At 33.6% G+C, this 13,496-nt stretch overlaps 2 protein-coding genes and 2 long non-coding RNA genes across 4 annotated transcripts; 3 read left to right on the top strand and 1 right to left on the bottom strand.

The window, feature by feature from the left end:
* The first annotated feature begins 215 nt into the window (after nt 1-215).
* LOC139109958 (uncharacterized) lies at nt 216-2,416 on the top strand. Its single transcript, XM_070669405.1, has 4 exons — nt 216-1,060; nt 1,137-1,284; nt 1,467-1,633; nt 2,332-2,416. Exons 1-4 carry the CDS (start codon nt 850-852, stop codon nt 2,352-2,354), a joined length of 549 nt encoding a protein of 182 aa, XP_070525506.1. The 5' UTR covers nt 216-849; the 3' UTR covers nt 2,355-2,416.
* A 2,041-nt stretch (nt 2,417-4,457) lies between these two features.
* Nucleotides 4,458-5,489, top strand: LOC139109959 (uncharacterized). Its single transcript, XR_011546924.1, has 3 exons — nt 4,458-4,747; nt 4,905-5,101; nt 5,256-5,489. It is a non-coding gene; the product is annotated as an uncharacterized lncRNA (long non-coding RNA).
* A 424-nt stretch (nt 5,490-5,913) lies between these two features.
* LOC139109937 (uncharacterized) lies at nt 5,914-7,416 on the top strand. Its single transcript, XR_011546920.1, has 3 exons — nt 5,914-6,022; nt 6,220-6,597; nt 6,888-7,416. It is a non-coding gene; the product is annotated as an uncharacterized lncRNA (long non-coding RNA).
* Nucleotides 7,417-7,713: 297 nt separating this feature from the next.
* LOC139109936 (uncharacterized) lies at nt 7,714-12,569 on the bottom strand. The gene is made up of 5 exons (XM_070669386.1): nt 12,290-12,569; nt 11,508-11,697; nt 10,960-11,148; nt 10,096-10,207; nt 7,714-8,413 (listed from the first exon to the last, which is right to left on the bottom strand). Exons 1-5 carry the CDS (start codon nt 12,357-12,359, stop codon nt 8,219-8,221), a joined length of 756 nt encoding a protein of 251 aa, XP_070525487.1. The 5' UTR covers nt 12,360-12,569; the 3' UTR covers nt 7,714-8,218.
* Nucleotides 12,570-13,496: the final 927 nt, after the last annotated feature.

Consider the following 13,496-nt stretch of genomic DNA (forward strand, 5'->3'; position numbering starts at 1 on the left):
TGAGTGACATTTTGCACGTGTTTTTGGCGTTATTTATAAGTTTTTATACTAAATCGTATTTTGCAAGTTAGTTTACAACAATTAATGCTATTTATTAATTATTTTTACAATATTTTATTAATTGAATCGTTTCATGAATGTCAGTATTAATGCTGTGTTCCTATTGGTTGAAATTGATCGAATAACATTTTACATTTTTTTCTTGCGTTATTTATAAGTTTCTAAACTGAATCGTATTTTGCACGTTAATTTACAACAATTTAATGATATTTATTAAGTAATTTTACAATAGTTTATTGTTTGAATCGATTCATGAATGTCAGTACTAATGCTGTGTTCCTATTGGTTGAAAATAATCGAGTTGCATTTTGCACGTGTTTTTGGCGTTATTTATAAGTTTTTATACTAAATCGTATTTTGCAAGTTAGTTTACAACAATTTAATGCTATTTATTAATTATTTTTACCATATTTTATTAATCGAGTCGTTTCATGAATGTCAGTACTAATACTGTGTACCTATTGGTTCAAATTAATCGAATGACATTTTAAACTTTTTTTTTGCGTTATTTATAAGTTTCTAAACTGAATCGTATTTTGCACGTTAATTTACAACAATTTAATGATATTTATTAAGTAATTTTACAATAGTTTATTGTTTGAATCGATTCATGAATGTCAGTATTAATGCTGTGTTCCTATTGGTTGAAATTAATCGATTGACATTTTACGTTTGTTTTTTGCGTTATTTATAAGTTTTTAAACTTAATCGTATTTTGCTCGTTAATTTACAACAATTTAATGCTATTTATTAAGTATTTTTACATTATTTTATTAATCGAGTCGTTTCATGAATGCCAGTATTAATGCTGTGTCTCCATTGGTGAATATTTTACGCAAAATATTTTATGCTTATTTTATTCGTTTGTGGAAGATCAACTGTTTTCTCGAGTGTCCGGTTGGATTTTTTAACAAATTTAAACCGTCTTTTTTATTCCCACAAAGTGCCAAGACTGTGCATCAACGGAAACTAATTTTTATAAAAGTTTTAAAAGTGACAGGTATGTGTTATTGATTAAAGTTTAAAGTCAGAAAAACAAATATTTATATTTGTTTTACAGGCTTTAAACTTTATAGGCAAAAGATACGTGACGGCAGCTAACCAACGAGACCATCCGAAGTTTCGGGGAAGCCGCAGAAGTCTCTCTGACCATTCCTCGTGCAAGAGAAAAATCCTCGTACCCAGTACTTCAGATAGCACTGACACTTTGCAGAGTGAATTCAGGTATGTCATGCATTAGAATTTAATTAAAATACTCTCCTTCATTGTGAGGGACCTATTTTAGATTGCCCGAGAGCCTCAGTTAATTAAAAAGTGAGAAAATAGTCAAAATATAACTTTAACCTCAAAGTGTCACTTATGAGATTTTAAGTTTTAATTTAAAAATACTTTTGCTTTATTTACAGGTTTGGGGCTTTGGGGACGAAAGGATCGCGACGAAAACTAACCAAGGAAACCGTCCGGAGACCCGGGGAAGCTGCAGAAGTCTTTCTGACCATTCCTGGTACAAGAGAAAATTCCTCGACTTACCCAGTACTCCAGATAGCACTAACACTTTGCAGAGTGAATTCAGGTATGTCATGCGTTAGAATTTAATTAGAGTACATTCCTCTATCGTGAGGGACCGATTTTAGATTGCTCGAGAGCCTCAGTTAATTAAAAAGTGAGAAAATTGTCAAAATATAACTTTAACCTCAATGTGTCACTTATGAGATTTTTAGTTTTAATTTAAAAATACTTCTGCTTTATTTACAGGTTTGGCGCTTTGGGGACGAACGGTTCGCGACGGAAACTAACCAAGGAAACCGTCCGGAGACCCGGGGAAGCCGCAAAAGTCTTTCTGACTATTCCTGGTGCAAGAGAAAATTCCTCGACTTACCCAGTACTCCAGATAGCACTAACACTTTGCAGAGTGAATTCAGGTATGTCATGCATTAGAATTTAATTAGAGCACCCTCCTCTATCGTGAGGGACCGATTTTAGATTGCTCGAGAATTTCAGTTAATTAAAAAGTGAGAAAATTGTCAAAATATAACTTTAACCTCAATGTGTCACTTATGAGATTTTTAGTTTTAATTTAAAAATACTTCTGCTTTATTTACAGGTTTGGCGCTTTGGGGACGAAAGGTTCGCGACGAAAACTAACCAAGGAAACCGTCCGGAGACCCGGGGAAGCTGCAGAAGTCCCTCTGACCATTCCTGGTACAAGAGAAAATTCCTCGACTTACTCAGTACTCCAGATAGCACTAACACTTTGCAGAGTTAATTCAGGTATGTCATGCGTTAGAATTTAATTAGAGTACCCTCCTCTATCGTGAGGGACCGATTTTAGATTGCTCGAGAGCCTCAGTTAATTAAAAAGTGAGAAAATTGTCAAAATATAACTTTAACCTCAATGTGTCACTTATGAGATTTTTAGTTTTAATTTAAAAATACTTCTGCTTTATTTACAGGTTTGGCGCTTTGGGGACGAAAGGTTCGCGACGAAATCTAACCAAAGAAACCGTCCGGAGACTCGTTTAAGCCGCAGAAGTCCCTCTGACCATTCCTGGTACAAGAGAAAATTCCTCGACTTACCCAGTACTCCAGATAGCACTAACACTTTGCAGAGTGAGTTCAGGCTTCTAAGTTAAATTTCAGACTAAAATTCGGTTTATTTAAGTGTAGTAGAGTGTTCTAAATACAATTGAATTTTTCTGTTAACTGTAAATAATTTTTTATTTCAGATTTTTGGTGATTGGTGTTCTGTGAGAGTCACAGAAGTTTCACTGCACTTGAACAAGTTGTGAAAATAGTTCTGCGTTTTCCTCGAGTGCCCGGTTTGATTTTTCATTAAATTTAAACCTCCCTCTTGCTGCCCAAAAAGTTCCAAGGCTCTACATGGACGGGAACTATTTTTTTTAAGTGTTTGAAAAGTGACAGGTATGTGTTTAAGGTTAATAGTAAAGTTACATCTAAATAAATTTTTTTCAGGCTTCTGAGTTAAATTTCAGACTAAAATTCGGTTTATTTAAGTGTATTAGAATGTTTTAATTACAATTTGATATGTGTTTTAACTGTGAATGAATTTATATTTTAGTTTGCTGGTGACTGGAGAGTTGCGTGGGTCAGAAAAATTTTCCTGTGCTTCTACACATTGTCAAGAAAGTTCTGCTACTTCCTCGGCCATCCTGTTGGATTTTTTATTAAATTTGAAGTTCCTTTTTGCTGCCCAGAAAGTGCCAAGCCTGTGCAACGACGAGAACTATTTTTATTAAGAGTTTGAAAAGTGACAGGTACGTGTTTGAGGTTAAAAGTAAAGTGATTTTGAAATAAATTATTTTCAGGCATTCAAGTTCAATTTCTAACTTTAATTTTGTTTTATTTAATGTATTAGAGTGTTTTAATTACAATTTAATATTTGTTTTAACTGTGAATGAATTTATATTTCAGTTTGCTGGTGACTGGAGAGTTGTGTGGGTCAGAAAAATTTTTCTGTGCTTCTACACATTGTCAAGAAAGTTCTGCTGCTTCCTCGGCCATCCTGTTGGATTTTTTATTAAATTTGAAGTTCCTTTTTGCTGCCCAGAAAGTGCCAAGCCTGTGCAACGACGAGAACTATTTTTATTAAGAGTTTGAAAAGTGACAGGTACGTGTTTGAGGTTAAAAGTAGAGTGACTCTCAAATAAATTATTTTCAGGCATTCAAGTTTAATTTCTAACTTTAATTCTGTTTTATTTCATGTAGTAGAGTGTTGTAATTACAATTTAATATTTCTTTTAACTGTGAATGAATTTATATTTCAGTTTGCTGGTGAGTGGAGAGTTGCGAGGGTCAGAAAAGTTTTCCTGTGCTTCTACACATTGTCAAGAAAGTTCTGCTGCTTCCTCGGCCATCCTGTTGGATTTTTTATTAATTTTGAAGTTTCCTTTTGCTGCCCAAAAAGTGCCAAGCCTGTGCAACGACGAGAACTATTTTTATTAAGAGTTTGAAAAGTGACAGGTACGTGTTATAGGTTAAAAGAAGTGTTACTGTTAAGAAAATTATTTTCAGGCATTCAAGTTCAATTTCTAACTTTAATTCTGTTTTATTTAATGTATTAGAGTGTTTTAATTACAATTTAATATTTTTTTTAACTGTGAATGAATTTATATTTCAGTTTGCTGGTGACTGGAGAGTTGCGAGGGTCAGAAAAGTTTTCCTGTGCTTCTACACATTGTCAAGAAAGTTCTGCTGCTTCCTCGGCCATCCTGTTGGATTTTTTATTAATTTTGAAGTTTCCTTTTGCTGCCCAAAAAGTGCCAAGCCTGTGCAACGACGAGAACTATTTTTATTAAGAGTTTGAAAAGTGACAGGTACGTGTTATAGGTTAAAAGAAGTGTTACTGTTAAGAAAATTATTTTCAGGCATTCAAGTTCAATTTCTAACTTTAATTCTGTTTTATTTAATGTATTAGAGTGTTTTAATTACAATTTAATATTTCTTTTAACTGTGAATGAATTTATATTTCAGTTTGCTGGTGACTGGAGAGTTGCGTGGATCAGAAAAGTTTTCCTGTGCTTCTACACATTGTCAAGAAAGTTCTGCTGCTTCCTCGGCCATCCTGTTGGATTTTTTATTAAATTTGAGGCTCCTTCTTGCTGCCCAGAAAGTGCGAGGCCTGTGCAACAACGAGAACTATTTTTATTAAGAGTTTAAAAAGTGACAGGTATGTGTTATAGGTTAAAAGTAGAGTGACTCTTAAATAAATTATTTTCAGGCATACAAGTTCAATTTCTAACTTTAATTCTGTTTTATTTAATGTATTAGAGTGTTTTAATTACAATTTAATATTTCTTTTAACTGTGAATGAATTTATATTTCAGTTTGCTGGTGACTGGAGAGTTGCGTGGATCAGAAAAGTTTTCCTGTGCTTCTACACATTGTCAAGAAAGTTCTGCTGCTTCCTCGGCCATCCTGTTGGATTGTTTATATAAATTGAAACCTCTTTTTTCTCCACAAACAGTACCAAGCCTGTACATCGTCGGGAATTATTTGTTATAAAACTTATAAAAAGATACAGGTATGTGTTGTAGGTTAAATATTCAAATATTGTTAAATAAATTATTTTTAGGTTTTTATGATAAATTTCTGATTTAAATTTGGTTTATTTATGTGTAGTAGAGTGCTCACATTACATTTCAATAAGTTTTTTAACTCAAAAATATATATTTCAGTTATCTTGTGATTGGAGTATCTGGAAGGCCGCAGAATTTTTACTGTGATCTGTACTTGGTGAGGGGAATTTCTGCTGCTTTCTCAAGAGTCTTGTTGGCATTCCATTACAGTTTCTTCATTCTACTTTCGTTCCACAAAGTTTGAAGCTTGTAAGTCTACGGAAAATATTAATAATTAACTTATAAAAAGTGACATGTATGTTTTATAAATTAAAATAAAAATCTTATAAAGTTTATGATTTTGAATGTTCTAAGTTAATTTTTTGACTCTAATTCGATTTTATTAAAGCTAGTAGAGTGCCCACGTTTTATTTAAATAATTATTTTAATTTTAAAATATATCGATAGAGGTTAAAAAGATCGATGTATTTCGGCGACGGTAGCGCCGGGAGCATTTGGTAGACGGAGAATTTTGGAACTACCAAAATCGATGCTGATATATATATGTCACCATCGATTTTGGTAGTTTTGAAAAATTCCACCTATTAAACGCTCCCGGCGCTACCGTCGCGAATACATCGATCTTTCTAACCTTTTTCGATGTATTTGCGGCGACGTTAGCGCCGGTAGCATTTGGTAGACGGATATTTCCGGAACTACCAAAATCGATGCTGATATATATATATCATCATCGATTTTGGTAGTTCCGAAAAATTCCGTTTACGACACGTTCTTGACGCTACCGTCGCTGCTAATACATCGAGAGAGTTTAGAAAGATCGTTATTTTTGTTTATACGGATGTCGATTTACAGCTCCCGAATGTAAAGTAATTGAAAAGTATTTTTTTTTTAATGATTTCTAGTTTTAATCCTGTTTCTTTTTTATTTTATTCGAGCCGTATGATACTTTTTTGATGTTGTGTTTGTATCGAGCTTTTGTTGTGCTTTGGTGCCAATAATTTATAACTTTTTTGAACTTGTATGATATACATTTCTTTACATATATATTCATTTATTTTTACAGAATGTAATAATATGCGACGATAATTACGACGTTGAAATTACGTATCTGCTTGTGGGAAATGCATGAGCATTTCATGATAGAGTTTTCATTCATAGTCATATATTAAATGCAATTGAATGTTGAGACATCTTGCCAAGTAACTCTGGAGTACTCTGGACACTGCTGACGACGTGGCCGTGGCGATATAGACAATAGACATATTTTTGGTTAGTGTTCAAGTAATCTCAGTGGTATTTTACGATTATTTAGAAAGTCTCAACGAAAATGTTCGCGGTTCATAATGGGCTGAAAAAATTGTCTCATTTGTTGACTGTTATCGCCAGAACGTATTCAAATACGATTGTTAGTGCACCGCCCGAAGTAAGAATATCCACCGCTGTAAGTAGAAACTTTTTGGTAACAAGTGTGCCTCAAATCACATAAAAGATTCGGACGTTAATCTTTTTGTTAGTCACATGGATACATAAAATGCATAAAAATATTTAAAAAATCTAGGCTTACAAAATTAATTTTATTAATTAAGTATCATTAAAGTAATTTCGCTACAAGAAGAAATGTTCTTAGCATGTAGCATTCTAACCTCTTTTACTAAAATATAGAATTATAAAAGATAAGTTTACTACTAATTTTATTCAGAGTGCATTAATGAAAGATAATTTTTCTTGCAGGAAAAAATAATTTCGCTAATCTGTATAAGTGGATCACTTTTCATAATACCCATGTACATGGTACCAAGTTTCAAAAGCTATGCCAAAAAATGAACTTGAAGAAACATCTTGGAATATAACTAGCAGCTTTGTTATGTTAAAATTATTATTAATGATATGTATCCAATGGCATATGTCAGTATGCCTATTGGAAATATATCTAAATTGTTAATAAATATTAAAAAATAAGTGGCATCTTGTTGCACAATTTAATGGTTGGAATTTTATTGTTATCTTGCTCTTTAGAATGCGATCCAATAAAACATTTTTTTTTTTTTTAATAAAAAAGAAAAGTAACTTTAAGTCAACTGAAATCTGCTATTAATTTAAATAACAAAAATTAAAATAGAACAAGATAATGTATCTTTCAATTTAATTGGTTTTTTAATTTTTAAAATAGATACAGAAACATTATATATTAAACTGTTTGTATTCTTAAAAAGTTCATCATGTTATAAATATAAAATTTACGTACCTTTCTTGTACGAAATCTTCTTCTCTGCAACCAACGCCTGAAAGTGACATTGTGATTCGAGAAGAAAAGGCAGACTTATTATAGAAAAATCTTGTGTGTTCGTAACAACGATTCGAAATTAATTCTATCGTGAAGCGGCGAAGAAAAAAATGTAAGATGTAAGATCCAGACGGCGGCGAGGACGGTCTCACTTCTCTTTTTGTCATTCTTTCTTCAGAAAGTTCGTGTGCAAGCTCGACTTTGTGACCACGCAAGTTTATTTATAATCTCGGACGCAGCTTAATTGCAAAATGAAATAAATACAATGCATAATCTTTAAAAATACTTAAAACTTTTTATTACATTTTTTTATTTTATTTTTTTTTAATAGTACATTCACGATAGGACTAATGGTCTTTTTCATTCGCTACACATTCCTTCACCCTTGTAAGCCTACGACATAGCGGGTAATGTGTAGCTCTCTTTCAGAAAAGATTTACATTTGTAGTAAAATTAATTTTTTTAAAGTTTTTTTTCGAATAGTAAATAATTGTATGAAACGAGAATGTTATTATAAAATAAGTGGTCTTTTCTTTTGATGTGTTTAATATTAATTTTATTGGTAGCATCGCAAAAATAATTTTAGTGCTAAACTGGAGCTTTGCTGAAAACTAATATTAGTAGAAAACACCCAGTTTAAATAGATTAATTTATACCGCTTTGATCAATTGGCATCACAATTGTATGTAAATGTTGATCAAACGATATCGTCACGTCGGCATAACAGAAAAATATTACAATTCTAGTACTTATACTTTTTACTATACTATAAAAAGTACTACAACAGATCTAATATTCTTATTAGTTGGAAGATAGTTTTAGTGGCCAGAAATTTATTGAGAACCTGAGTTACAATGTCATTAAGATGATTTGCGATCTCATTCAGGTCGAGCGCTTGAGGTATCAATTTTGAAATAGTTTGGCTTAATAGTTGGGATATTTTTTTATCGTTGTAAAGGCCTGTCGCGTTAAACTGCAAGTAGAAATATTTTTAATTAGAAAGAGTAAAAGCAATTAGTAAGGTAAAATCAATTTAATTTAATTCGTTGTATTCCATGGAATCGGATTAGTCGAAAGGCAGAAACAGTGTTCAAAGAGTAGAAATTAATAAATCGTTGCAAAGATATCAAAATATCCAATGTTTTTGGCTGCATATTTATAACTTTTTGAATTAAAATAATTTAAATTTTTCTCGCTTAGCTCGCTTCTTGCTAATTAAGTGAGAGTAAACGTCAGCTATCGATGTTATCATTGATGTGTGTAAGTTTTTAAGAAATATTAATTTTTACGAAACAAAAAAATATTCAGATTATTAGACTATTTTTGGGGCTGGCTCGAACAGTTAGTTTTATTACGGCGACGATCTGGGATCTCGGAATCGCTCCGTTTTTTTTTCTTTTGGAAGAAAACGCCTCGAGCTCGTCGAATGACTCAAAAAACGTTAATAGATTAACTCGGCATTGAGAGCCCGACGCTTCCGAAATTCCGCTAAATGACGATCGGACCTATTGCTGTCTCACTTTTTTACGACGGTTGTCTCTTTCTATCTAAGGGCCGAAATCTCTAACGGTCAGTTCAATTGCGGAGCATCGGGCGTGAAAGATGTGTCTGTAATCGCTCCGCAATTACGCGTTTATTAAATTTTGGTCGCACGGAGGACAGTCTCGCGTACGAATTAGTGTCGACGTCGTTGACTAGGGAACGGACAATCATATTCTGTCTTCCCGTGTCGTTCCACTCGTCGTTTTAGACTCGGAAAAAGTGCTTCGAAACGCCAAGGTTATATTATGTGCCGGGTATATATATATATATATATATATATATATATATATATATATATATATAGAGCACGGAGCGTCCGACCTGACCCGATTAGCCGCGTCGCCCGCGACCAGCATTACCGAACCGCTTCACTCGCCATCTCTTTCAGCGACGTTCAGCAGGTTCCGGCAACTGCCATTCACTGCGAGAGACCAAAATTCGCACTTTGCTCATCTTCTTCGTCGCGGCCGACGAATTCTCAACATGGAGTGCGAGCAATTGATTCTTCAGGAACTTGAAAAAGATTAAGTGCGCGGGGAATATTTCACGTCGCGGCTCACGTCTCATTTGCCGCTTGGCCGCGTAAATTTTTAGCTTCAGTGTCCAATGTCCAGGGTTCAGTGCGCGGAAGGATGACTCGTCTATGACGACGTCCGAACTGAGAGGAGGAGCAGGCTCGGGAAGGGCATCATACATCGGCGGAGCAACTTTTAGGTGAGAGTTTATTCTTTTCTTTAAGAAAAAAAAAAACAAAATCTCTACCTTTACGTTAATTCAAGTACTAACACATCTACATTAATATGTTTTATTTTATGTTACAGTCACCGGCAGAATTATACAACTCCGCTGAAGCTCATGCAGATTGGTAAGTCGCATAAAAATTTTTTTTTTTTTTTTTTTTTGGGAGGGTAATAAACGATATAGCGAAGTTGACTCAATACCGTATAAGTGGCACTTTTCGCATAACAACCGATTTCGTATGATAACTCTCGACGTTATACATATATTTGCAACGATCCAATAGCCAAAGGCGAGTTTTGAGATTCATAATCGCGAAACGAAAAAAAGAGAGAGAGAGAGAATAAATTAAATTAATTCAGCTAAAGTACTTACCTCAAACTCTCCTATAGTTACCGTTGTCAACACTTTTTCAACTCGAACATGTTGGATATCTTTTAACGCGAGATTAATATCAGCTCGAACTCTCAAGTCTTTCAAAACTGCACTGAAAATAAATATATGCATATATACATATTTAGCTTTGAGTTTTGCATTAATCTTTAAATTTCTGAGATGTCAATTTTTTAAATTTTACAAAATTATTGATAAAATTGTATCTTATTGCAAGTTTAAATTATTGAAAAAGTTAAAAACAATTACATTTTACAGTATAATAATTAATAAAAATTTTTAATTTGCATATACACATATATACTTAGATTGTAAAAGAAAAGACTGAATTTCTTTTCTGATTTTGTTGAAAATATTCGTTAAAATATAAATTTGTTACTCAATCTAATAATCAAATGTCTAATCATCTTGAAAAAAAGTCATTAATTCTCGTTGAAGTAATCTAAATTGAGTTTTGCGTTTGCTAAGGGCGAGGAGAGTCTGATCACCGTAACAAAAAAAAAACCTGAAGAAGATTGACGCGATTGCGTGTTTTGCGCGAAGCATATAAATTCAGTCACGATTTAATAACGCGCTCTTTTGCAGTCGGCATTGCCTGATAAAGTCGCGCGAGGGCATTGTATAAAAAAAAAAAAAAAAGGCAAACTCTCTATTGCAGCTGAACAAAATGCGGAGTAAAATTTAATACAATTTTATTGTTCAGAGTTTATTTATTAATTTAAACGTATAAGTAAAACGGGGCACAAATTTGTGGTGAAAAACTTGTAAGATAAAAGTATTACAAAATGTCAAACTTATCGAAATTTCGCAGATAATTAAATTCTTTCGAGATCAACAAATACTCACTTTATACTTCCGTTTCCATAAACGTTTAGAATAGAAAAATGGCCGTTCATAGAGTAATTAGTATTCGCTTTTATATTTGACCAGATGAGATCCGCTTGGGCTTTCAAACCAATTAATTTCAAGTCTGCACTGTTGACTTTATACGCGGACAAGCCAACTATCGTAATATTCGTCAAACCCGCCTCAAAGCTAAAGATACAACAGAAAAATGAAGAATATTGTCGTTTGTCATTAAAGGCTTAATTTTTTTAGTATCCGACAGTTACATATATGACAATATATGACGCACGCGTCAAATTAATACCACATGGCCTAGACCGAAGGTCTTTTAAAACGCGTTGTATTTTATCTGTCTATTTAATACACGTGTGTTGCTAATACACGACTCAATATACCTAATTTAGAAGTAAAACACAAGATAAAATTAAACTATAAAATGATTACAAGTTTATAGCTGTGATTTATATTCTTTGTTGGACAAAGAGTGGTTAGGTCGTATTGATTTAACGCGTCGGTGATTAGTTGAAAAATCAACCTGCGATACTCACTCTATCATGCTCGTTTCATTCCTAAGTTCGATCTGCAACTTGTTGGCAATGTACGGATCGAGAATCGGAATGCCGAGGTCGCTATCTCCCTTTTGTAGCTTCGACTTTAACTTGTCGAGAAACTTTTCTAATTTTGTTTTATAATGGAAGGTTTGGACAACTCGATCCTTTGCATCGTACACAGTCGGTACTAAAAACACACACACACACACACACACACACACAAAAGTTTTCAACAATATTAATAAATTTTTATCTATTTAAATAATTAAATGAAATAATATCAAATACATAAAATAGGTTAAATAAATTAAATTTATTTAAATTTAAATTTAACAACGTTTGGAGTTGAATTTGACAGCGTTAAATAGTTGACGGGGTATACATTGCTAACGTGTCGTTAAAAAACTCTCAAAGTTAAAAGAAAAGAAAAGAAAAGAAAAGAAAAAATACACGGACATTTGTAGAATCGCGGAATATACGGAATAATATTGACGAGGAATAGACTAGACAAAAATAAACCATAACGTAAAAAGACTCGTTGAAATATATTGTACAATGTCTGAGTTTTCTCTATCAAAAATTTTGCCTCAAAAAAGGACCGGGCCAAAACGGGTGGCTGGAAAAATAGAAGGTTCAAAAATAGAGGTCTTAAAAGTAGACTGCTCGAAAATAGATAATTGTGATATAACCGCAGACCCCGGGGCGTATTTCTGGCGATATACCATACCTAACCCCCCGGAAAAAGTACCGGAAGAAAAGAAATACGGATATCCACTTACTATTATCGTCTGTCTCAATCGCCCAGGCATGGCAGCCGATCAGGATAAATCCAAGCGCCGCGAAATTCATTTCTCCGCACAAAGTAGAAAACACGGATCGATTTGTGATCGCCCCGGAAGGCGAAGGAGGTCAAGATATTATCCTTCGAATCAACGGGTTTACCGCTGTCCCGAACAGCAATCGAATCAACGACGTGAAAATGTACCTGCCTGGGTGCTTCCTAAGAGACGAGCTCTGATGCTTTGGGCAAACCGGCGAGCCGAAATCACGAGCTAACTTGAACATTAGCGCTACTTATAGATATGCGAGCTCGAAAAAAAAAATATGGCTGGCGATAATTACACGCGAATCGTTTGTAAGTCAAGTCGTTTGTCACGCAATTGTCCTTGCGCTTGTGCATACGTCAGGCACGATAAGAGCCGCGCGAGTCGTAATTGAGAAAACCGGGGGTGAGCTTTTTACGAAATACAAGAAGTAACTATGTTTAATTGCTAGCCGCAAAGCTTGTTTCACATCCTAAGAAGAGAAGAATGTTGTATGTATAGTCACCTCTGGATCCAATCATAATTTTATGATAATTCTGGCAACAAATATGATCAAGTCAATTACACGTACTATCAACCTTTTATGAAGCATGTTGGAAATAACAAATGTTAGCTGTGATAATTCATCACTTGCAACATTATTCTATCTATAGGTATATTTCTCCAACATTTATTAATCGGCAAAGTTGAAATGACGTCATGAGTGAAAATTAAGTTTTGATGCGAATTGAAAGTCAGAAATTATGTAATGAGAAAATTCTAATTGGATCCAAAAACGAATACTTGATTTCTTACAATTAATGTTGACTAAATTTCACACGTAATTTTTTTTCTTTTCTTTTTATTTTATTTTATTTTATTTTATTTTTTTTTTTTTTTTCTCAGCGTTATCTTGCATTCAACAGTCTTGAGGACAATCGATAGTGACATTGTTGTCTTTCCTAGTCCGTGATAACTAATTTGCCACGTGCTCGGAGCGCGCGCTCGAGCATAATTTATTTTCGTTAGCTCTTAATGCGCCATTGTTGATTTTTCACAATAAATCTTCTTCTCTCTTTGCTTATTAAATCCCGACGAAAGTGGAGATTAGTTTGTATAGAGCGCCTTGTGTCTGACGCCCATAGCGCGACCCGTTCGAAAATAATTTCGTGTTTTATCGAGA

The sequence above is a fragment of the Cardiocondyla obscurior genome, linkage group LG19, assembly GCF_019399895.1.
Source record: "Cardiocondyla obscurior isolate alpha-2009 linkage group LG19, Cobs3.1, whole genome shotgun sequence".
NCBI lineage: Eukaryota > Metazoa > Arthropoda > Insecta > Hymenoptera > Formicidae > Cardiocondyla > Cardiocondyla obscurior.

Coding starts and splice junctions, on each gene's coding strand:
- LOC139109958 (XM_070669405.1), top strand. CDS start 850: ATGAATGCCAGTATTAATGCTGTGTCTCCATTGGTGAATATTTTACGC. Junction 1,061..1,136: donor AAAAGTTTTAAAAGTGACAG/GTATGTGTTATT, acceptor TAAACTTTATAG/GCAAAAGATACGTGACGGCA. Junction 1,634..2,331: donor ACTTTGCAGAGTGAATTCAG/GTATGTCATGCG, acceptor GAGTTAATTCAG/GTATGTCATGCGTTAGAATT.
- LOC139109936 (XM_070669386.1), bottom strand. CDS start 12,359: ATGAATTTCGCGGCGCTTGGATTTATCCTGATCGGCTGCCATGCCTGG. Junction 11,698..12,289: donor GATTGAGACAGACGATAATA/GTAAGTGGATAT, acceptor GTGTGTTTTTAG/TACCGACTGTGTACGATGCA. Junction 10,208..10,959: donor TATGGAAACGGAAGTATAAA/GTGAGTATTTGT, acceptor ATTTATTTTCAG/TGCAGTTTTGAAAGACTTGA.